Source organism: Lynx rufus, unplaced genomic scaffold (assembly GCF_022079265.1).
Source record: "Lynx rufus isolate CCGP_SWC_20201006 ecotype Redwood Valley unplaced genomic scaffold, mLynRuf1.p SCAF_2, whole genome shotgun sequence".
Lineage (NCBI taxonomy): Eukaryota > Metazoa > Chordata > Mammalia > Carnivora > Felidae > Lynx > Lynx rufus.
In genome coordinates this window covers 7,665,670-7,690,182 of record NW_025814834.1, presented here as the reverse complement: position 1 = coordinate 7,690,182, position 24,513 = coordinate 7,665,670, and the positions used below count along the sequence as shown (strand labels likewise).

Genomic DNA, 24,513 nt, shown 5'->3' with positions numbered 1-24,513 from the left:
TTTCATAGAATGAGAGAGGTCTTCTATAAAGGCCTGGCATTATGTAGCGGACTAGTCATTTCTTTAATGGAAACGGTAGTTCTTTGGCCCATTTACATGTCATGTAGAAGTCTTCTTTTCTGATTTGTATGCTTTTTCTTTCCTTTTCTTGCATTATGGCACTCAGTGGGACCTCCAATACCATGTTTAATAATATTGGTGACAGTTAACATCCTTGTTGTCTTCCTGGTCCAGAGGAAAGCATTTAGTATGTCACCATTAAGTTTTGCTGTTAGCTCTAGAGTTTTCATAGGGGCCATTAATCAAGTTGAGGATTTCCTGTTCATTACTCATTTATTCAGAGTTTTGATCATGAATGTATGTTGAATTTTGTCCAATGCTTTTTCTGCATCTATCAAAATGATTGTATATTTTTCTCATTTTTTGCTAATATGGTAAATTATATTGATTGATTTTTGAATGTTGGACAAGTCTTTAAATCTTCACTTGGTCATCAGGGTGCCTGGGTGGCTCAGTTGGTTAAGCATCCAACTCTCAATGTCAGCTCAGGTCATGATCTCACAGTTCGTGAGTTTGAGCCCTACATTGGACTGTGCACTGACAATGTGGAGCCTGCTTGGGATTCTCTCTCTCTCTCTCTCTCTCTCTCTCTCTCTGCCCCTGCCCTGCTTGTGTGTTCTCTCTCTCTCAAAATAAATAAATATTAAAAATACATACATATTTAAACCTTTACTTGGTCATGATGTATTATCCTTTTTATATACAGTTAACCCTTGAACAATGCAGGGATAGTGGCACTGAACTCTCACACAGTTGAAAATCTGTGTATAACTTTTGACTTTTTCCAAATTTGACTACTAATAGTCTACTATTGAGTGGAAGCCTTGCCAATAACATAAACGGCCAATTAACACATATTTTGTATGTTATGTGTATTTTATACTCTAGTCCTACAACAAAGTAAGCTAGAGAAAAGAAAATGTTAAGAAAATCATAAGGAAGGGAAAATACATTTACAATACTGTATTTACCCATTGAAAAAAATCTCCGGTAAGTAGACCCACACAGTTCAACCTCATTGTTCAAGGGTCAACTGTATTGCTATTTCTGTCTGCTAACATTTCATAAGAATTTTCAGTCTGTGTTCACAAGGGATATTGACCTCATGAATCCTTTGTCTGATTTTGGTTTCAAGGTAACGCTGGCTTCATGAAACCAGTTGGAAAGTGTTCCACCCTTGTCTGTATTCTGAAATAGTTTGTATGGAATTGGTGTTAATTCTTTCTTAATGCTGTACATGGCGGCATTTGCCAGTGAAGCTATCTGGGCGTGGAGTTTTCTTTGTAGGAAGGTTTTAAACTATGAATTCAGTTTTTAAAATAGATATAGGACTATTCAGATATTGGTTTCGGTTTGAATAATCTTAGGCAGTTTGTGTCTTTCAAGGAATTTATCCATTCCATGCAAGTTGTTGAATGTATTGGCTTAAAGCCATTCATAATTCTCTTATCCTCTTAATGCTTGTAGGATCTATAATGATGTTTCCTCTCTCATTCCTGATTCTGGTAGCTTCTTATTCTTGATTAGCCTCACTAGAAACTTACCTATTTTATTCTCTTTTCAAAGAATCAAGTTCTGATTTTATTGGTTTTCTTTATTCTTCATTTTCTGTCCAGTGATCCTTATTTCTTAATTATTTTCTTCCTTCTGCTTACCTGGGATCTTACTTGCTTTTCTTTTTTCAATTTTTTCGGATAGAAGCTTAGATCACGGATTTGACACATTTCTTCTTTTCTAATATGAGCATTTATTTAAAACATAAATTTCCCTCAAAGTAATGCTTTAGCTGCTTTTCACAAATATTGACATATTGTGTTTTATTCATTTTGAAATATTTTCTGATTTTTTTTTTTTAGCCCACTGGTTGTTTAATTTCCAAATACTTATGGATCTTCCTGACAGCTTTCTGTATTCTTTCCCTCATATTTTTGCTGCCTTTGGCTTTTTGGTATGCTTTCTGGGAGATCACCGCCTAAGTCGGAGAACATAGCACTGGTCTGAGCCCATGTTACATGTGAGCAGCCCACAGGCAACCTGCAGGCTGCCTCGAACCTATGCTGGTGGGCAGTTGTGTGTGCCAACTATGGGCTGGCTTCTCTTGGCTGGCACGTGAGTGGTGGGGCCAGCCCTGCTGCCACCACTGCCCAGTTCCAGTAGCAAGCCTAAAGATGGGAATTCATTAGAAGTCTGCATATGAGGCCACCACATCCCCAGTCTCTCCCTCTACCACTGTGCACTTAAGAACTCTGACACCCAGGCATCTACCCTTACAAAGGATACAGAATCTTCTTCAAAGAAATTGAATGGCTCCAGAGACAGCCCTAATGCCAGGGCTAAACTCCTTACAGGAAGACTATCTCCTATTCAACACCTAATTTAAGGCTTATAGTCTGAACATAGCATGCCAATACTTAGGAGAATTGAGCACTATCAGTTTTGTTTTATATGACCCACTGATGAAGAGTGATATTTGCCTTCTAAAGGATGGAACCCTACCCATAGCATCAGAACTAGCCTATTAAATGCAATCTTACTTTTAATAGACCAACACCCCAAAATGTGAATGGTGGTTTGCCAAATGACCAGATTATAGATAATTTTAACTTTCTTGTTGGTGCATTTCTGTATTTTCTAACTTCTCTACAGTGAACATATATTACTTGTGTGTTCAGATGAAAATATTTAATATATTAAGGTAAAAGTTAGAATTGTGAAAAATATGTGTCAGATTCAATCTAGTGAGCATGACTTAATGTGTAGGTGCTATGAAACTAATGACTTAACAGTAAACTGAGCTGATCAGAATTGTCTCTAAAGGTGTTTGCAAGAGAAGGAATTGACAAAAGGCTTTTACCGATATCAACTTGACTTTTTCATGAAAAACAATTGCAAGAGGCCCAAGAAAGGCCAGCTGGCCCAACTCCCCGCATCAGAATTCCCGAAGAAAGTTAAAATTATACTGTAGACAGGGATTTAACAGGACAAGAGTATCACTGTCTCTTCTCCTTGGCCCCCTACTCACTGGTGATGGTGTTCTTGCTGGGGAAATTCGGACAGGAGGTTTTGAAGATTTTCCTACTACCTTCTCTTTTAGAGAATAAATGATGCCTGTGGTCCATTTATTCACTAACATAGTTGTTCCTCTCTGTCCTGTCCACAGGCATCTGGCTAAGAGTCTTGGGCAGGCTGGTGAAATTGAGCCTGAAACAGAAGGAATACTAACAGAGTATGGTGTGGATTTCTCTGATTTTTCTTCAGAAGTTCTAGACTGTCTCCCTCAAGGTCTGCCCTGGACAATCCCACCAGAGGAATTCAGCAAGAGAAGAGATTTAAGGTAAATATCTGAAGCTCTTTAAGAACAACACGTTTCTACCTAACTTCAAACTTAACTTCTTAGGGACGAGGCTCAGATATTTCCATCTTTCTACCAACGTTCAAGTTCAGTTCTATTGAGAATTAAGTGCTCTGTACCAAATATTGGCAAATTATGGTGCACTAAATCACTGCCTGTTTATGTACAGCCCAAGAGCTAAGAATGGTTTTTGTATTTTTAAGTGATTGGAAAAAGTCAACATGAAAAGAATCTTTAATGAAAACTATATGAAATTCAAATTTTAGCATCCATTAAGTTGTATTGGAACACAACCATGCTTACTTGGTTATATTTTTTTCTATGGCTATCTTTTTGTACTACAACATTAGGTTGAATAGTTGCAACAGAGACCATATGGTGTGCAAAGGGCTCTCTGGCCCCTTGGAGAAAAAGTATGCCCACCTCCCTTCTAGACCATTCTAATTTCGAAAGATACAATTGCCATCTTTTTTTCTCCTTGTTATGCCCCATAGGTCTGGTTGAATAAAGCCAGTGTTATCTGGTCAGAAGTACCTTCCTTCGCATGGGCCTCTTCAGGCACAGAGCAAAGGATTCAAAGCTTCTGTGCTTGGAGCTTCATTTTAAAGCTTTACTTTTAGGTCTGGAATTTGTTGGAAAGTACTTTTGTGGTATTTTTATAACAACATCTTCTTTGAAGATGTTTCTTCATTGTGGGATGTTAGTTCTTTTCTGATATTTCTCTTCAGAATTTGGTTTCAGTACTGGCATTCATTTTGGATGCCACATGGAGATATTTAGAACCAAGAAACTTTTCGTACAACCCACTGAGGCTGTGGAAGGTTTTTCGCTAAGGTCATCCCATGTCAGAGTCGTTTCCACCACACTTGCTCGCCTCTTGCGGCTGAACTTATGATCCCTTCGCGCTCAGTGCCCGTTACTCCACCTAGTTTGAGAATCCTCCTTCTCTGCCCCTCTTGCTGTTGTATCTTTTAGGAATTTACTGCCTTTTTTTTTCTTGCCAAGCGTAAGCAAGGAAAAGGAGATGACAGTCCCCTTTCCTACTTATTGGTGGAACACACTTTATATTTGATGTCACTTAACTGAAGTTACTGTCCTGGCTTTCAGCAGTGACCACCACTCACAGAACTCCTGCTGGTCAGTTATCTCATCCTGGGCTTTAGATCTTGGGCCCAAACCTTACCCTCTCTGAACCTTCGTTTTCTCATATACAAATTGAGGGGCTTGTTTTCTGAGATCTTTTCCTAAACCTAGGAATCCATAAAAAAAATTTTACTGAGAATGAATGCCTGAACTTTATTGTTTGTGCTATAGGTCAGTGTAGCCATTCCACAGTAACTGTCAACATTTGAAATGTACCTACCCTTTCACCCAAAAACTTGACTTCCAGGAATCCATCCTACCCAAAGAAGTGTACAAGGATAGATGTATAAGAATGTTCATTGCTGCTCCGTTGTAAAAGTGACACTTCCAATGTCTCTCAACAAAGGAATGGTTAAATAACCTGTGTCATATCAGCAAGGTAGCATTCCAGAAGCTGCCGTCAAGAGCTAGATCCATGTGGACTGTCCTAAAAGGATGACCATAATATCTTGCCAAATATATTATATAAAAATGCTCTCCAAATGTGCGTGTATACACATGCATACATGTATCTGCACATATAAAAGTATATATGCACAGAAAAAGGTCTGGAAGGAAATATATCGAACTGTTGACGGTGATTATCATGTGTGGACTCGGTGGAATAGCTGGGGGTAGGGAGGCAGTATTTTACTTCAATTTGTAAATTGCTCTATTTTTCGAATTACTTTTTAAAATAACTTTTATGTCTTTTAAAAATTATAAATGGGAATATCAGAAAAGAGAGGCGCTTAGTCTTTTCTAGCCTGATTCCTAGCCTATGGATAAATAATAAGGCACTTCAGCAGTCAGCCCTTCTAGCGTGTTCTCCATTGCTTCTCATAGCTCCACCTCACCTTTTTCTTTGGCTCCTGTTGCCTTCTGGGTTAGACCACAGAGCAGGAGGCCTTGCTGTGCAGAAGACTTCTTTTAAAACATGCTCATGTGTTCTGTGAAAGGTTCCAGAGATACAGGGAGCTCATAGGATGCCCTCTGCTATGAGCATGGCAACAGAGTTGTTTTTTTTTTTTTTTGAATCCACTTACACCTCCCAACACTTTTTCCTTGCCTATTACATTCCTTTCCTCTAGCATTATGTTTCTAAAATTCAAATCTGATTTATTTTACTCCGTGGGCTTAACATCTTTCAACTGCTTCCTGGTACCTGTAGTGGTAATCTCTAAACTTTTTTGAACACGCATTCCCAATAATGTGTATGTCTTTATTTTAAAATCACAAATATATTTACTGCTTTGCTAATTTGTCTTGTACATTATATACATAAAAGTAGAAAAGTGAGAATAAAATAAATTCTGAAGATATTTTTATTTTACTTTAAAAAGGTGTAGAGGGGCGCCTGGGTGGCGCAGTCGGTTAAGCGTCCGACTTCAGACAGGTCACGATCTCGCGGTCCGGGAGTTCGAGCCCCGCGTCAGGCTCTGGGCTGATGGCTCGGAGCCTGGAGCCTGTTTCTGATTCTGTGTCTCCCTCTCTCTCTGCCCCTCGCCCGCTCATGCTCTGTCTCTCTCTGTCCCAAAAATAAATAAACGTTGAAAAAAAAAATTTTAAAAAAAGGTGTAGAAAGCTGTTTACTTTAAAAAGGTATAGAAAACTTCACATTAGTAATTTTACTTTTGGTGAGAGCAGTGTGATTGAAATTCTTTATTATTTTTTTTCAATTTTTGCTTTCACAGCCTACGATATAGAAACACAAAAATCTGATTATAAGTTCAATGTATTTTGATACTTAGTTTTAGATTTAATGGTTATCAGAACTGAAAAAGATACCTCAGCAGAAGTGAGTTGAACTTAACTAAATCATAATACTCATTTTTTTTAGTCCTATTAACCAATTATATTCAGAAGTATAATCCAGCTAATAACTTTTCATCCTTCATCGTGTCCATCAGGTCTTGTGAACTAATTGAAAGCTGCTACATTTTTTTTTAGATTTTTTAAATATGGGCTCATAATCTGGTTATTCTTCAGTTAGCATCTTTAACAACTAGTTAGAAAATTCTGTCAGGAAGTTTAAGTGTATAGATATGAGTAGTTTTACAGTTTATACTCTAAGATCATTTTTAGGTCCCCAAATTTTCTAACATTTCAAACACCCTTTTTAAAAATGTTGTCTTAAAAATCTGAGTTTCTTATTTTATTTTCGTTTAGAAATCAATCCCTTTTTTTCTCATTGTTAAAACATCACTTTTACCTTGAAGATACAGAGTAAGTGTGTTTATTTTTTCCTAAGGACCTGCTGGATAACGTATGATTGACGGTCATTGTTTTGAAATCATAATGTGGCTGATGATGAATTTATATTGGGAGGAGAAGAAATGTCAACTTTTCTATTTTCATGGTATTAGTAGAATTAGTATAGTTGAGCATTACCTTTAGTCTGTGGATCTTTGTAATAATCTTTTTTAGCCACTTGCCTATTTTGTAATGATTAGTTTAGCTAAAACTAGGTAATTTCCATAAATCCATGTACGGGGCATAGGCAAATACCCACTGATCACAGTTGGCTGAAAGCATAGGAAGTAATTGAATGCCATTCATGGGCAGTAGGGATACGGTATTTGGACGGAGTCGTGACAGAGGGGAGAGGTACTGGGTACAAGAGTTTGTAGTACTATGATTTCTTCTGCTCAGGGGTCCAGTGCCTTCGAATTAATGTCAGAAGAACTCGGAATGAGTCCCAGCACCCGCTAAAAAACATGTGCTGTGAGTAAATTAATACATACTCTATAAACTCCCAAGTAAAACCTTTGCCATTTTCCTTTTTCTGTCTTCTTTTTTTTTTTTTCAACGTTTATTTATTTTTTTGGGACAGAGAGAGACAGAGCATGAATGGGGGAGGGGCAGAGAGAGAGGGAGACACAGAATCGGAAGCAGGCTCCAGGCTCTGAGCCATCAGCCCAGAGCCCGACGCGGGGCTCGAACTCACGGACCGCGAGATCGTGACCTGGCTGAAGTCGGACGCTTAACCGACTGCGCCACCCAGGCGCCCCACTTTTTCTGTCTTCTATATACAACTATTTATATATATTATTTTTATATGTGTACATGTAACATACTCCAAGTACTAAGTTAGTCACTGGAAATACAAAGACAAGTGAGGCCCAATTCTTGTTCTTTAGGAATTTACTCTTTCTCAGGGAGACAGATTTACACTCAGATAAATTACTGCAGAGCATCGCAAGTGCTGTCATATCAGTATGAACAAACTGCCAAGGGCAGTGGTGCTTGCGCTGAGATCTGAAAAGTGAGCAGGCATAGAGGGAACTAGAGTGACTAAAGCAGTCTTCATTCAATGATAGGCTGCAGCTGCAGAAAAGGTGACACCTTCCTCTAAGACTCCAGATCCTTCTGTAACCGGGCTCACAGCTCCAATGGCTTCCTGACCCCTTCTGCTCGGCCACCCTGCCGTGGAGGCCGCAGTGTTACTCTGGCTGTAGCTACATAAGGACTTCTACATACCCGTTTAGGTTTGATATTTGAACAATTATATTTGGAACAGAAAAGTTCCATCAATCTTTAAACCTCATAATCCAATTATGTCAGTAAAATTCCAGTTTTTTAGTCCAGTGGAATTGGGGTAATATTTTGCAAACTGAAGTTGAGAGAAATAGTGTTTATTTTGAAAAGAAAAATGGTTGGTTAGCAATTTTCAAGAAGGAAGGCTGGTGTGAACTCCTAGGGGTGATCTGGCCCTTCTGATCGGGAACACCATTTTTCTGGACCTAGAGCTCTAGTCCCTGGAGAATCCCTGCTTGCATGGCCTAGACCTGCAGCTCTCTTTAGCAGGGCATCTGAGGTTAAAAAGAGAGAAGAAAAGAAAAGGAAAAAGCAAGCGACACCAATACTTCAGGCCTTTGGGGATCAGGAAGAGAATGTATCCAAGGAAACTGCTCAAAGGGGGTTGCACCAGAAGCCCAAGAAACCCCAAGGTTATTTCTGAGACTGGCTCCAATTATTGCTAATTTCATTCTTATTATTTTCTTTCCTTTGTTGCTAAACTGGAATAGGAAACCAAAGCTTAAAAGCTCAATTAAAGTGGAAAATGGAAACCTAAATATTGGAGGGGGAAAATACCACGCTAAACTGATTTTTATATTTTTCCTATAGTTAGTAATATTGTGGAAGTTTGGATCACATCACTTTTCAGTAAAATACGAGCTTCCTTGAAGTAGAGGTGGTATCTATCACTTTTCACAGGAGAACTTGTGGGGATCTATTTCTTTACTGTCCCCTCAATAAAAAGGGTGCCCAGTGACCTCCACTGGACCATTACAAATGTGAAACTTGGCACTTAAAATTGCTTGCTCTAAATTTTCCAATTGCTTTCTCTTTTTTTTTTTTTTCCATTTAATGTCCTTCTGCCAACTAGTGATTTTATTATTATAAACAGGACATTGTATTCACTTTTAAGAAGAAATATGAAGCTGGAGGTAAAATTACAAACTGCAGCTTCTCGGCTGCCAAAATAGAAAACAGTGAGCTAAAAATACTGAGCACAGAAAGGGTGCTGTGGCAAGAAATATTGAAATATCTTCAAGATGGAACTGTTCCAAATAGACAGACATTTCCTTTCACTCCAGGTAAAACCAACCTTGAAATAGCTCCTTGAAAGGAGAGACACATAATACTAACCTCTTTCAGGTCAACCCTTTTGTGGGAAAGCTTTCAAACATAACTAACATTAAATGACTAATGATCTTGCTGTTTATCAGGAAGTCCAGGATGATTAAATTGCCATTTAGAAAAGGTTCCTCTGGTGAGGGAGTGTGGCAGCATAGAAGGAGGACCAGAAGGTAGTCCCAGCTCTCCTGGGAACCGGCGGGGTGACCTTGAACAGATTAATTAAGTTTGGGGAGACAGAGAGAGAGAGAGAGAGAGAGAGAGAGAGAGAGCACTTCATCCTTTGTAAAATGGATTATTCGATCAGGTTAGGATTTTCCAAAAAGTATTGGTAGGTCGTGAGTCCTTTGGGATTTTAATAGGCTGTCATGAAGTAAAAGGGTTCTGTGGCCAAATATTTTTAGAAAACAGTGGGGTAATAGATTTCTTAGAGCTTTTTCTCGTGGATCATCTCATGGACCTAGTGTTCCTCAGACTAAATATTTCAAAACGTACTCACTCTGATGGAGTGTGATTCTGGGTTTGAGATGTCCTTTTGGAGTTATTCACAATCATCTCATCCTTGCACTTGAAAGAGATGGTATTCCGTCGGTGACCAGCTGCCACACTTGTCTGACAGATACATTGACTGTGCCTCCCTGTGGGCTACACAGAAAATCCAAGGATCATGCTTTAAATCTCAGCTCTTCATTGCCAAGGGAATCCCTTCTTTCCTTACCTGGAACAGAGCAGCATTAAATTGTTCTGCATTAAACAAGGAAGCTGTCATTGTCATTTGAAACCACTGGCAATATTATTCCATTCACATAAATCCCAATTCACTGTTTATGAAATTACAAGTAACTCATAGAACATAACAAAGATTAATGGGGCCTAATGCTCATACGGAGTAGCGGCTTCTCAGAGCTCTATGCTCTGCCTGTTCTGCGGATGTCACTCTCACATCTCTCCACTTTTTAATGCCTGGGCTGGAGATAAAAGAGGGCACCTTCCAGCAGAAAGTTTTGGGAAAGAAACAAGCCTCCCACCAAAGATACCGGTGCGTAGGAAAGGAAGGTAGAATTTGAAAATGAGAGCCATGAGAAGTACATAATTGTATGGACAAATCATTCTTAAGACTAGAAAATGTTGGGTAGCTTGATAATTCATATCAGTATAAGTGAAAAAATGAAGTTATCAACTTTATTGACAATAGGAAAAGAGGGAAATAAATTTCTTAGCTTCCTCATGGTATCCTGTTCTGATTCAGCCCTTCGTCTTTTCCCAAACCATTTTACTCTCTCATAGCTCTGCATCTTGCCCATGCCCTACCCTGCCCTGCCCTTCGTCTGCTTTCCAGGGCCCGTCTTACCTGCCTTTGCCGTCTCACTCTGGAATAGTCATGCCGCACTCTCCTCTCCCTTCACCGTTTGTTCACACCTATTTTATAGCACTTGCCACACTGCACTCTAACTTCCCTGTGGGTGACGCTATCCTGACGGGTGGCAAAGCCCTTCAAGAACAAGGGTTCGGGCTCACTTGTCTTTCTGTTTCTAGACTCTAACTCAGTACTTGGTATATAATAAATTACATATGTAAATACACGCGTATAGGATAAAAGGGGGGGAGGAAAAGGCAAAGTTTTGTTTAGAAAGCGTTGGCAGAATATGTATTCATTGGTTGAATATAACGTGTTTTAAAGCAAGTTCTGGGATTCGTTCCTGTTTCTTTTTTAGTATTCCTGGGAAAATGAATATTGACAAAACACAATCCAGTGCCTTCAGAGAGTTTGCTGTGTAATATGAAAATTGATTAGGAAAACATCTTAAAGAATAAATAAAATGTTATAATTACTTTAGTAAAATGAGAAACAACTTCTGTTTCTGACAAAGATAGAGTGCCCCCATTCCTCCTGGCCCTCCTTCTTACCAAAAATATGGACATAACACAACAAACAAGCATGGGAAGTTCCAGAAAGGTGGAAAAGAGAAGGCAGTCTGCACCGGGGTCTCAGGACTTAAGGAACATACCAGTGATCCCCCTGGTTTTCCTCATTGCCTCGCATATAGCCCAGACAGGGTGTTGTAGAGGTCGCCAACCTGGAATGACCAAAAGGCACAAGAAGAAAGATCTTTAAGAGAAACCTTTCTCCTCCAGCCAAAAGACCAAGGAAAGGGTGGTCTAACAACAGAAACCTTTTTGGCAATACCCACCATTCTCCAGCCAAACACCAACAGAAACGTGCACGTGCACTCACATGCACATGTCATGGTTTCGTTGGGACCGAGCAAGGTGTTAATATTCCATACACCCCATCCTATCCCATGAACTCAAGCAGCAGCGCCCTCGTTTCCCCTGCCTGGTGGTGTCTGTGGAGCCATACAGTGACTTCATCTTCTATCCCGTCTGCCACTTGCAGGTGACGCTCTGATTCCACTTTGGGAGGTGTGAGATCTAGGCGGGGCTAATCTTCCATCCCCTGCGCGGCAGAAGTTGTTGGTAGTGTTTGTCTTCCCCTGCTAGGGTAGTGTCAGTGGAACCAAGTAAGGAGCTTTCTTCCTTCCCCTTCCCAGTGGAAGCAGGCATGCTCCAGTTTCCCTTTTGGGATGGTGTCCGTGGAGCCAAGCGAGGAGCAGACCCCATTCCTCATCCAGTGGGAGCAGGTTGTGTCCTGATTCCCCTGCTCGGGTAGACTGGCAGAGCTGGCAGTGGAGCTGAGCTTCTGTCCCCTCTCCAGCGAAAGTAGGCAGCGTTCCAGTTGTCCATGAGAATAGTGCCGGCAAGTCCCAGAGATGAGACGAGCCTCCTTCCCTGCCTGGCAGCAGAGATGCGATGAGTCAGGGCTGGTTTCCACAGCACACCCCCTGGTGTCAGTGCAGCTCAGTGCCAGCTGAGCCTGTACCTCCTGCCACCATAAGCAGAGACCTTGGTATAGAATCAATCATATTTATATACAGAAATATCTCACTCACCTACTCCCCACTCCTAATGTCAACAGGGAGTTGAGCTTCTGCCCCAAAACTAGTGATAAGGCAGTATATGTCAGATTTTTGCTTTTCCCCTTCCTGGTGGCGGTGGGGCTTAGCAGGGAGTTTAGTTTACACCCACACTTGGAGTCCGTGAGACAGTGTGAATTGGTGCCACCTTTTGACCAGGAAGATGTCGGCAGGGCTGATGGGAGGGATGGATTGCGACCTACAGTGAGGCCTTGTGAGTCTGTGCTGGGTTGGTAGCAGCGGGATTCAGTAGGAAGTTGAACGTGTACACTCACCTGGCCCTTCAGCTACACCTCGGTAGGAGACTGCTTACAAAAAACCCCACAACAGACTGTATAGGATCCAGAGTCTCCTTCCTAATATAACATTCAAAATGTCCAGTATACAATTAAAATGCACTCATCACACCAGGAAAACCATAATTTGAATGAGAATGTATAGCTGATATCAGTACCAAAATAAATCACGTTGCAATTATCTGACAAGGATTTTAAAGCAACCTTTATGAACATGCTTCAACAAATAATTACAAATTCTCTTGAAACAAATAAAAAAATAGAAAATCTCAACAAAGAAATTTTTAAAAAACCAAATGGAAAATATCAAAGTAAGAAATACTGTCACCAAAAACAAAACAAAACAAAAACTATCCAGAGCTCAATAGTAGATTAGAGATTATAGGATAGAATTAGTGAACTTGAAGACAGATCAATAGAATTTACCTAGTTTGAGCAAGAAGGTTTTATGTGCTTATAACAAAAGAGCTAACATTTGTATCATCGGAGTCCCAGAATGAGAGGAGAGAGTGAATGGAACGGCAAATGTATTCAAAGAAGTAATGGCTGATAACTCCCCAAATTTGGCCAAAGATAAGTCTTCAGTAAACTGGGCTGACTCCTGTAAAGAAAAACACACTCTTCTGTGTGTCCTTGACTTTCTGTCTTTGACTACAACACTGCTTCACTTCTCATGCCAAAAGTGTGGGTTTTCAATTCCATAAACATCTCTGTGGCACCAGGTGGGTGTCCTGTAGTTGAACTCAATTCTCACACTGTCAACCTAGAGATAGTATCAGATTCCATAGGTTAGGGGCTCAATCCCACAAGACTGCCCCCTCCAACTTCAAATGCCTGTTGCAAGTCCAGCTTGTTACCTGTGCTTCTGTCCAGCAGGCCATAAATTGAGGATTCCTAGGCCCCCTCCTCAGGTTTGATTAATTTACTAGTGTAGCTCACAGAACTCAGGAAAATAATTTACTTACTAGATTACTGGTTTCTTGTAAAAGAATAGGACTCTGGCACATCTAGATGAAAGAGACGCATAGAACAAGGTCCAAGGGACCGTGGCATGGAGGTTCCATGCTTTCTCTGGACACGATGTCCTCTCAGCACTGCACACACATACACCAGCCTCTAACCCTATCCTTTTGGGTTTTTATGGAGGCTCCATTACATAGGCATGATTGATTAGATCATTGGCCAATGGTGAATGAATTCACTCTCTAGCCCCTCCCCCCCTCACCTGAGGTTGGAAGTGGGGCTGAAAGTTCCAGCCCTCTGATCACATGGTGGTTGATGCCCCTGACAACCAGCCCCCACACTTAAATGCTTTCCAGAAGTTATCTCATTAACATGAACTCGGGTGTGGTTGAAAGGGATTTGCTATGAATATCAAAAGACATCTTTATTGCTGTTATCATTTAGGAAATTCTAAGGGTTTTAGGAGCTGTGTGCCAGAAACAGGGATGAAGACCAAATTTATATTTCTTATTATAAATCACAACATCACAACCCCAAACAGCATAAACCCAGAGGAACTAATGCCAAGACACATCATATTTAAACTTCTAAAACCTGAATACAAAGAAAAAATCTTTGAAGCAGAGGGAAGTCTTTTAAGAGAACACCAATTCAAATGGTAATAGTTTCGCATTGGAAACCGTGGAGGCCAGAAGAAAGTGGCAGATTTCTCAAGTACTGGAAGAAAAGAACTGTCAACCATGAATTCTGTTTCCAGCAAAAATATCCTTCAGAGTTGAAGAGGAAATAAAAGCGTTTTCAGACATAGGAAAGCTAAGAGAAGTTGTTGCTAGCCAATATATCCTGAAGGGATGACTGAAGAAAGTTCTCTAAACAGAAAGGAAATGATAACATAAGATGACTTGGAATATCAGAATGGAAAGAAGAATATGAGGATGGGTAAAAAAAATGGGAAATATCATGAACTGTCCTCATGAGTTTCTTAAATCACATTTGGTGGTTGAAACAAAAGTTCTAGCACTAAATAATGTAGTGCTCAAAGTGTGTGGGAAAAGTATTTAGAATGTGGAGAGGGTAAAGGAACCTAAGTGGAATTTAGGTTTCTTGAAGTAGTAAGAAGTTGATACAGTAGACTGTACAACTTATGTATATTGTGGTACCTAGAGCAACCACTAAGAAAACTACACAGTGGTAACTTTATAAACCATCAAGATGGATTCAAAAAAACAATGTTCATTTAACCTACAAGAAAAACATTGTAACGAGAAAGAGAGGCAACAAACAGAAAACAAAATGTAAAAATGGCAACTTAACCTATAACATATTAATAATTGCCCTTAATGTAAATTGCCTAAAAACACCAATTAAAAGACAGAGATTAGTGGGATGGATAAAAAAGCATGATCCAGGGGCGTCCGGGTGGCTCAGTTGGTTAAGTGTCCTCCTTCAGCTCAGGTCATGATCTCATGGTTTATGGGTTTGAGCCCCACATCAGGCTCTGTGCTGACAGCTCAGAGCCTGGAGCCTGCTTTGGATTCTGTATCTCCCTCTCTCTCTCTCTGCTTCTCCCCTGCTCGCATTTTCTCTCTCTCTCTTCTCTCTTCTCTTTCTCTCTCAAAAATAAATAAACATTAAAAAAAAATGATCCAGTAATTAGATTTTAAACAAACTTATTTTGAATACAGTGACATAGGTGGGTTTAAAGCAAAATGATGAAAAATGATATACCATGCAAATATCAATTTTAAAAAAGCAAGAGAAGCTATATTATCATCAGATAAAATAGACTTCAGCGCAAAGAAAATTACTAGAGACAAAGAGGGACATAATGTTAAACGGATCATTCCATCAGGAAGGCGTAGTGGTCAAAAATGTGTATGTACCACACAACAAAGCCACTTTGGAGAACATTTTGGCAGTTTCTCAAAGGTTTAAACGTAGAGTTTATGACCCAGTAATTTGACTCCTATAGAATGGAAAACATATCCACACAAAAATTTGTACACAAGTGTTTATAGCGGCCTTATCTATAATAGCCCAAAATGGAAACAATCCAAATGTCCATCATCTGATAAAGGAATAAACAATATGTGGTATATCCATGCATTGCAATATTATTTGCCCATAAAAGGGAAAAAAGTACTGCTACGGGCCACAGCATGGATGAACCTTCAAAACGTTATGCCAGACGAAAGAAGCCAGATATAAAAGGCCATGTAGTGTATGATAAGAAAGTCAATTAGTGGTTGCTAGGGGCTACGGGGAAGGAGGAACAAGGAATTACTCTTAATGGGTATGGCGTTTCTTTTTGGGTCACGAACACGTTATGGAATTAGGTCGTGGAAAAAATTACACAACCCTCTGCAGAGACTAAAAACCTCTGATTCATGCATTTTAAATTTTTATTATTTATTTATTTTTTTTTTTTTTTCAGCTAGCCGTAGTTGCACTTTGGATACACCTCATTCGTACTGCCAACTGCACAAAGATTGAATCGTACATGTTAAAAGGGCGGGTTTTATAGTATGTGAATTCTATCTCTAGATAGAAAAACCAATGCATGTAATCTATCCTATCAACAGAATAAAACATAAATCATATCTTGTCAGTTATTACAGAAGAGGCATTTGGAAAAAGTCCCAACACACGTATGTACTAAAAACTCTTCAGCAGGTTAGGAAAAGAGAAGACTGTCAACTTGATAAAGAGTATCTGCAAAAAACTAAAAGGGATAGGCACATAGATGAATGAAACAGAATAGAAAACCCAGAGTTAGAGCCACACAAATATGCCCAATTAATATTTGATAAGGAGCAAAGGCAACTCAGTGGAGGAAGAGTAGCCTTTTCAACAAATGGTGTTGGAAGAATTGGGTGTGCATCGGCAAATAAATGAACCTTGGCCTAAACCTCATGCCTTGTGCAAAAACTAACTCAAAAGGGATCATAGACTTAAATATAAAGTGTAGAACTGTAAAACTTTTACAGAAAAGAGCATAGGGGCACCTGGGTGGCTCAGTCAGTTAAGTGTCCGACTCCGGCTCGCATCATGATCTCATAGTTTGTGGGTTCGAGCCCTGTGTCAGGCTCTGAGTTAGCTCAGAGCCTGGAACCTACTTCAGATTCTCTCTCTCTCTCTGCCCCTCCCCCGCTGATGTTTTCCCTCCCTCCCTCTCCCTCTCTCTCTCTCTCTCTCTCTCTCTGTCTCTCAAAAAATATAAATAAACATTTTTAAAAAAGAGCATAAGATACGTACATGGTACAAGACTAGGTAAAGAGTTCTTAGACGAGACACAAAAAGCATAGCCTATGTAAGAAAAGATTGATGGGGCTCCTGGGTGGCCCAGTTGGTTGAGTGTCCGACTTCGGCTCAGGTCATGATATCCGGGTTGACGAGTTCGAACCCCGTGTTGGGCTCTGTGCTGACAACTCAGAGCATGGAGCCTGCTTCAGATTCTGTCGCCCTCTCTCTCTGCCCCTCCCCCACTCATGCTCTGTCTCTCTCTGGCTCAAAAATAAATATAACCCTTAAAAAAAAATTTTTAAAGAAAAGATTGATAAATTGGTTCTCATCAAAAGTAAAACCTTTTTGTCTGTGAAAGACTCTGTTAAGAGGATGAAAAGAAAGCTAGCCTAGGAGAAAATGTTTGCAAACCACGTATCCCATAAAGGACTGTATCTACAATACATAAAGAACCCTTAAAGCTCAATAATATAAAAGCAGTCCAGTTAGAAAATGAGCACATGACATGTACTTGGAGAGGACATACAGAAGGCAAATGAGCATGTAAAAAAGGTGTTTAACATGATTAGCCGTTAGAAAATGCAGATTAAGGGGCACCTGAATGGCTCAGTCGGTTGAGCATCCGACTTCAGCTCATGTCATGATCTCACAGTCCCTGAGTTCGAGCCCCACATCGGGCTCTGTGCTGACAGCTCGGAGCCTGGAGCCTGCTTCGGATTCTGTGTCTCCTCTGCCCCTCCCCTGCTCATGCTCTGTCTCTGTATCTCAAAAATAAATAAAAACATTCAAAAGAAAAAGAAAATGCAGATTAAGTGCACAATGAAACCTCAGTCCACACCTGTCAGAATGGCTGAAATAAAAGGAAAAAGCAAAGTTGGTGAAAAGCCGCGAGCAATACCAAATGCTAGTGGGGATGTGGAGAAAGCAGATCATTCACACCCTGCTGGTGGAAATGTAAAATGGCACAGCTACTCTGCAAATACTTTGACAGCTTCTTTAAAAAACTAAACACAACCACCATACAACGTGGTAATTGCATTGCTGGGCATTTATCCCAGAGAAATAAAAACTCACGGTTCACACAAAAACTTGCACACACATTTTCATAGCAGCGTTATTTATTCATAACAGCCCCAAACTGGAAACCACCGAGCTATCTTTCCACAGGTGCATGGTTAAACCAATGTGGTACATCCATATCGTGGAATGATACTCAGCAGTAAAGAGGAATGAACTATTGATCTTGCTACAGCTTGCCTGAATCTTCAGGAAATTGTGATCAGTGAAAAAAGCCAATCTGAAATGTTACATCTGTTTGATTCTGTTGTGTAACGTTTTAGAAAAGATACATTTTGGAACTGGAGAATAGATTTGTCTTGCAGGGACTGAGGGGGGCACAGTAGGGGGGGAATTAGGTAGGGATGATTGTCATTAAAAGACAGGGATCCTTGGGACGATGGAAGCATTGTCTCTTGTTTGAGGTGGTGCTTACATGCACCTCCACACGCGGTAAAATTGTGTGGAACATAACAAGCACAAGTGAGAGTGGGGGCTCTAGGTAAGATCGGTGTGTTGTGTCAATGTCAATACCCTGGTTTTGATGCTATATTATAGTTTTGTAAGATTTTGCCACTAGAAATGGGGTAAAAGGTAGATAGCATCTTTATTATTTCTTAGCACTGTATGAATCGACAATTATCTCAAAAGGCTTAAATTTAAAAAAAAAAAGTAGGCACCAGGTGAACACAGCTGAGAAAGTAATTTATTTTGCGTGAGGAAGCTGTAAAGCCAGGTAACTTTTTTAACTTGGCCTTGAGGGATGAATAGGATTTCCTTAGGCTTTCGTCTTACTATTGGAAAAAAAAGAAAAAAAAAGAAAGGAAAAAGAAAAAGCTAACACTGTTTCTGACATTCTCGAGAAGACCTCTCAGTAGGAAGATAATAAGCCTGTAAGGAAGGCCCTTGAACTGTGTCACTATCCATCCTTAAGCCAAAGTGAAATTTAGGAAAATCTGAGATTATGAAATAGAGGGCAAGAACAAAATGCTTGGATGGGGAAAGACGAGTAAAGTTTGGGTACCAGAAGACCATGTTCAGGGGCCAGAAAGAGAAGCAGGCCTGGTGCTTAGGAATGAGGTCTGGAGTGCAGATACCTGTTTCAGTGCATAAAAGTTGTAGTCAGAGCCACCCAAGAGAGTGGATATACCTGGTGAGCACGCGTCTAAACGGGAAAGGGGACTGTCCAGCGGCACTTAAAGGACGGAAGCTTCGTAGGAAGAGGTGGGGTTGGGGGTGCAGGAAGGAGGATATTTGAAGAGTTAAAAGAAAAGGCAAAGGCCAGGCTGGTGACAGGTTCCAAGCAAGGGTGAGTCGCCCTGTGCTCTGCTGCACTGCTGCCAGCTGGGGCAAAGCAGGGGACAGAAGTCATTGCGTTTGGCCATCAGATTATTTTCTCTTGGGTATCTCACGCGTTGTGCAGTGAGTGGTGGGAGCCCGAGAAGACTGCGGCCAGCCGAGGAGAGGAAGTGGGGTGAAGAAGTGAGGGCGCAAAGTATAAATATCTCTTTTAAGGAGTTTGCGGCACACAGGAGGTGAGAGGGAGCTTGACCGAAGCTCGGGAACCAAAGACGTCTTTGAGATTGAGGAGAATTTGAGCTTGCTGGCAGGCAGTGGGGAAGGAGCCAGTGGAGGACATACACATTTTTGGACTCCTCTTCGGAAATTGCCTTCAGAGCCTAAGGCACATTTTCAACAATGGCAAATCTTCATCTTTTGAGAGTGGATTTGATTTTTGGAAACAGCCAAGTCGGTTTAAAGCCAAGAGTGGTAAATCAAGGGGGTGATCAAGCTGGGTAACGCAACTTCAAAAAAAAAAAAAATTAAGTATAATTATAAAGTAGTAAAACTGATTTTCTTGTGAAGCTCAGGAATTGGCTTAGAAAGTAGTTAAAGAATTCCAAAAACCTTTCCAGCAGTTGTGGCGTGATGTGAGTAAGTGTATGGAGTCCCTTTGTGACTTTCACAGGACACCGATGTGTGCATGGAAGTCCTGTTATGTATGTGAAGAAATTGGTCTTGCAGCATCATGTTTACTCTCAGTGAAAGTAAAGTTTCCCATAATCTTTTTCGCCTGAGAGGTGACTTGGTGGAATTACACCAAAGTTTGTATATGGGAGAATCAAGAGTTTCAAATTGTGATTGTTTAAACAGTTCTCCTGTGGTCTTACAGATGTAATTAGAATTCCTAGGATAGGAGTGTTCCCACAAGCATAATAATGCTTTAAATGTGTGTTCAATTACCCTTTTCTATAGTCATATTTAATCGTCTCTTTTTGAAACAGAGTTACTTTGAAAATACGAAATCACTAGCACAATCTCGACTGTCAGGCAGACCTGAGACAGTGCTGGGCACATGGTAGGTAGTCACCACGTGTCCCTCTCCTGTCTTCTCTGCCTTGGGGCTTGATATACACCAGAAGACCCACCGAAAGAAGGATCAGTTTCCCTCGGAGTAGATCGTCTCCATTAATGTTTAGCCAAAAATATCCGGAATGAGGAAAATTAACATGTGTAGAAGTTTGAAGTTTTCATTTAGCTTTGTTGTGTAATGTGGCAAATATCCATATACCAACACATACAATTTGTTGGATGTTTCTTTTATACCTTTGTGTATGTGTTATCTCATTTAATTATTTTATACTTATGTATTACTTTATTTAATTATTGAAACAAGCCTGTGAAATAATTATCCCTGTTTTGCCGATGAAGAAACTGGGGCTCAGGGAAGTGTAATCACTTGCCTCGAGGTCACGTGGCTGAGGGGCTGAGCTCCGACTTGAATTCAGGTCCATAGTCTAGAAGCTCTCACCCTTACCCTTCATCCTCCTGTGCCTGCATCTTAAACCCACGCTCTTGACAGACATTAAACAAGAAAGTCAACCCAAAATATCACATCACTCAAGAACACTGCACCCTTTCCCTCCCCTGTATTGAGAAAAAAGAAGTTAGAGCCTTCTTCACATCCCTACTGGCCAAAAAAACGTGACAGCGTTGTACTTAGTGTAATTTCAATGACAAAGGGAGTCTTTTTTTTTTTTTTTAGTTGATTTTTTTTTTTTTTTCAATGTTTATTTATTTTTGGGACAGAGAGAGACAGAGCATGAACGGGGGAGGGGCAGAGAGAGAGGGAGACACAGAATCGGAAACAGGCTCCAGGCTCTGAGCCATCAGCCCAGAGCCCGACGCGGGGCTCGAACTCACGGACCGCGAGATCGTGACCTGGCTGAAGTCGGACGCTTAACCGACTGCGCCACCCAGGCGCCCCAGTTGATTTGTTTTTGAAGTAGAAACTTAGTATTAATATTCTGCCATGCCCTCTCTCTCCCTCCCCACACCTGAGGACACTCACAGCGCCCCCAGGAGTGGGCAGTATGGAAGCACCGACTGTAAGGGCCTGTCATGGCTTGTTAGCAAGAAAGCATTGGAGAAAGCCATGACAAGTTAGCCATTCTAGGAAACTTTCCACAGCTGTTGCACTAATTAAGACTTTTTTGGTCCCAAATAGCAGAAACCACTGGAGCTCGCTTAAGCAGAAAGGGGAATTTGTTTTAAGGATCCTGTGGTGACTCCCAGAATCCAAGGGGGGAACCAGGGACCGAATGAAGTAAGGCAGGAAACCCAGAAAGCCTCCTTCATTCCTCTCCGTCTCTCCTGCTTCTACACATCTGCTTCCTCCTTCCCCTCCCTCAGACTAACCTCTTTGCTTCCTGCTCCTCAGTGGACGGCTGCTACCTGACAGTTACCAGTGCCCCTGAGGGAGCTGATCTCTCTCTCCCCCTTCTCTCCTCACACACCTTCCTCCTGATCTCCCTCTCCCTTTCTCTGTCCCAATTCCACATTCTAGGGTGGGATCAGTTTGCCCCCGTTTGAGTTACATGCTGGCTTGGGAGAGGGGGAGCAGGACAGATAACAACCTACCGCAGCTGTGTTCCCTCCTAATTTATGTGTGGTGTCACTCATTTTGCTCTCCCAGGAGTTTGAAAAGTTTCAATAACCTCGATGTCACAGGGGTGAAATACAGGAGCATATATTTAGAGACAAATTTGGCTCGAATCGTCACATACTCTGCCACTTTACTAGGGATGTATTTTTGGACGAATTACATAACTCCTCTGAGCCTTACTTTCCTTTACAAGTTGAAAGGGACATACAGGCAACTAACTTTCTCATAAAGTACAGGGTCTAGCCTACTTTATGCTTTATAAAATAGTGCCTCTTCTTTCTTTCTGATGAGGATTAAGGCACGATGCCTTACCAAAAAGATGTTGGAGTCATTATGTAGATTAGAATTTTCAGACTACCTTCTGCTCTCAAATTCTGTTCTTCCTTACCCAATTTTCCTGTCTTCTTGTTTACCCTTGCTATCAGCATATTCATAACCCAAAGGACTTTGATTCTAAACCTAGAAAATTCTCTGGGGCCATCTTCCTAGGCCATGGCCGGAGGTACCAAGGCATCACCTGAAGTGTATCTACTCACAGATATGTTGGTGTTTCTGATAAAGAGACTAGAGGGTGAAAACCATTTATGGCTCTGCCTCAGCCTCAGCCTATTTTCCAGGAGTTTGGAGTTGAAAGAGCCCAATTAAAGATTCAATTCAGTAAATATTTATTGTCGCTACCATTTGCAAGGCTCTGAAGTAGATACTGTTGGATTTGAAAAGTACGTAATTGAAACCGTCCTTTCCTTCAAAGAGAATGGTCTGGAAGAAGAGATGATGAGTCTACATAAATCATTAATTCGGGATGTTAGCAGAACTGGTTAACTAAGGGCCCATGTTTATGAAGTTAAATCATCTTAAATGAGAATGGAAAAGTTTGAAGCCAGTTCGTGGAGGATATTGAATGCCAAGCTGAGGAGTGTCACGTCAGCATGGCTGGAAGCCAGTGAAGGTTTTTGAGAAAGGAGCGAAGAACTTCACCCTGATAGCCAGATGCTAATGGATCTGAAAGGCCGAAGAGGAGAAGAGACCGGAGTCCAGTTGGGGAGAGCTGCTTCAGTAGGAAAAGAGGTTGGGATGATGAATCGAGGGTCAGTCCCAGGCTTGGTAGGGACCCGGTGGTGGGGATTGGGCTGAGACCGAGGGAGTGCCCCGGGAGGCTTGAACCCTGGTAGTGCAGGTAGAGGTGCAGACTGTGGACGGGGACTCCCCCTCTCCCATCCACGGGCCGGGATTAGAGAAGTAGCACTTTGCACTCCATGATCCACTCCATTCTGCTGCCGGAGAGCACTTGCCGCGACAGGAGGACAGGAGTGCTGCCTCGACAGCTCCACTTGCCCTGCCCCCCTCAAAACCTTGTGAGTTTTTGGGTTTTTTTTTTAAACTTTTTAAATTTAATTTAGTTATTTTATTTTTGAGAAAGGAAAACTAGACAAATTTAAGCACCTAATTTGGAAATTCCCTGGAGCAAACAGTAATTATGAACACATTTTTGCCTCAAAATCTAAGTATTTAATATTAAAATCAGCCAGGAAGTCATTATCAGACTGCCTTTTTTTTTTTTTTTCTTTTTTAACTGTAGAATCGGCTCTGTGAACGATGAAACAGAATTTTGGCCCAAAATGAATATTTAAAAGACATACAAGACCAGACTTGGCTTTTCCCCACTCATGAGAAGAAAGAATTCCTGCATTTTTGCTGTTAAAAGTTACAAAGTTCTGCTCATGTTGGCCAAAGTAATAACAGAGTCCCTGGTCATCCTAAAATATAGCTAAAATTTATTTTGGCATTTTTGTTTGATATATTCATGCTGTTATTTTCAGAAATGCTTGTATATATCTCTTAAATAAGTCTTTCACCTCACTAAACAGAGACTCTAGTAAAGGTTCTCAGTATTTTACCCAACTGTGCGAGGTCTATTCGGGCCCATTCATGGTGCTTTAGTCTTCCTCTTAATAAAAAGCAATCATTTGGGGAATACATTTTCCAGGCAGTTCCCCTGCCTCCCAGGGAAAATATTTTGGCCTCCCAGTGACCATAGGATTCAAAGACTTGACAGGGAAGCCCTAGAATTCTTGAAGAGCTCGGCCTCTGAAAGATTCATTGTTGTGGAATCTCCCTTTGAAAGAGACCACTTTATCTTGCTCCTAAACATCTATAGGACAGACATAGCCCTCTCTGAAAGGAAATTCTGGGTAATGTAGAAGAACAAACGTATGTAGGTAATCCAGTATGGGTAGTGTGTAATTTGAAGAATGATAGTTCCATTTTTATGGTTACCATAACAATCATACAGTTGTGCAAAAAATGTGTATAGCTTTTATAGAAGGGAGCTGGCACCATTGTAATGATTCTTCTCATATCAGAACAACTGTTTTCAGATCTGAAAAATAGGGGTGGCTTAACCCTTCCCCAGTTAGCTCAGCATGTTCCCTGAGAAGGCTCTTTGGAGCTCCAGGACTGTTGAAATGTATTCACCACTTACATTTGCATTTTAGCCTGATAAATGGATTGAGAATTAAGGATGATGATCCTTTCAACAGCAGGTTCTGAATTCCTAACTTGGGAATTCAAAGGATGAGAGAAAAAAAATACTGTTCCTCAAATAGAGATGTAGGAGAGATGTCTAGACATAGTTAATTCCTTGACTTTGTAACTATTCTTAATTCTGTCCACTAGAATTTAAATCCGTTAAAGACTCGCCTTTACCCCATTGTGTTTAAGTCTCTGATAAAGTCATATTAAAATTTGGTTACAATTTCCATTTTATTTTTACATGTTAACTATGTCATTTCTGGAAATTACAAAACAAATTTAAAAGTATAGTGTATTTGAGTGAAAATATATCTATGCATATTCTTT

At 40.7% G+C, this 24,513-nt stretch overlaps 1 protein-coding gene across 5 annotated transcripts in view; it reads left to right on the top strand.

Annotated features, from left to right (window-relative positions):
• The window catches only part of DIS3L2 (DIS3 like 3'-5' exoribonuclease 2), a 351,293-nt gene that overhangs the window by 176,792 nt on the left and 149,988 nt on the right, over positions 1-24,513 (top strand). For all 5 annotated transcript variants that reach the window (XM_047083241.1, XM_047083242.1, XM_047083240.1 and 2 more), the window contains one exon: positions 3,221-3,394. In XM_047083241.1, coding sequence (XP_046939197.1) covers positions 3,221-3,394 — 174 coding nt within the window. The remainder of the gene's footprint in view (positions 1-3,220; positions 3,395-24,513) is intronic.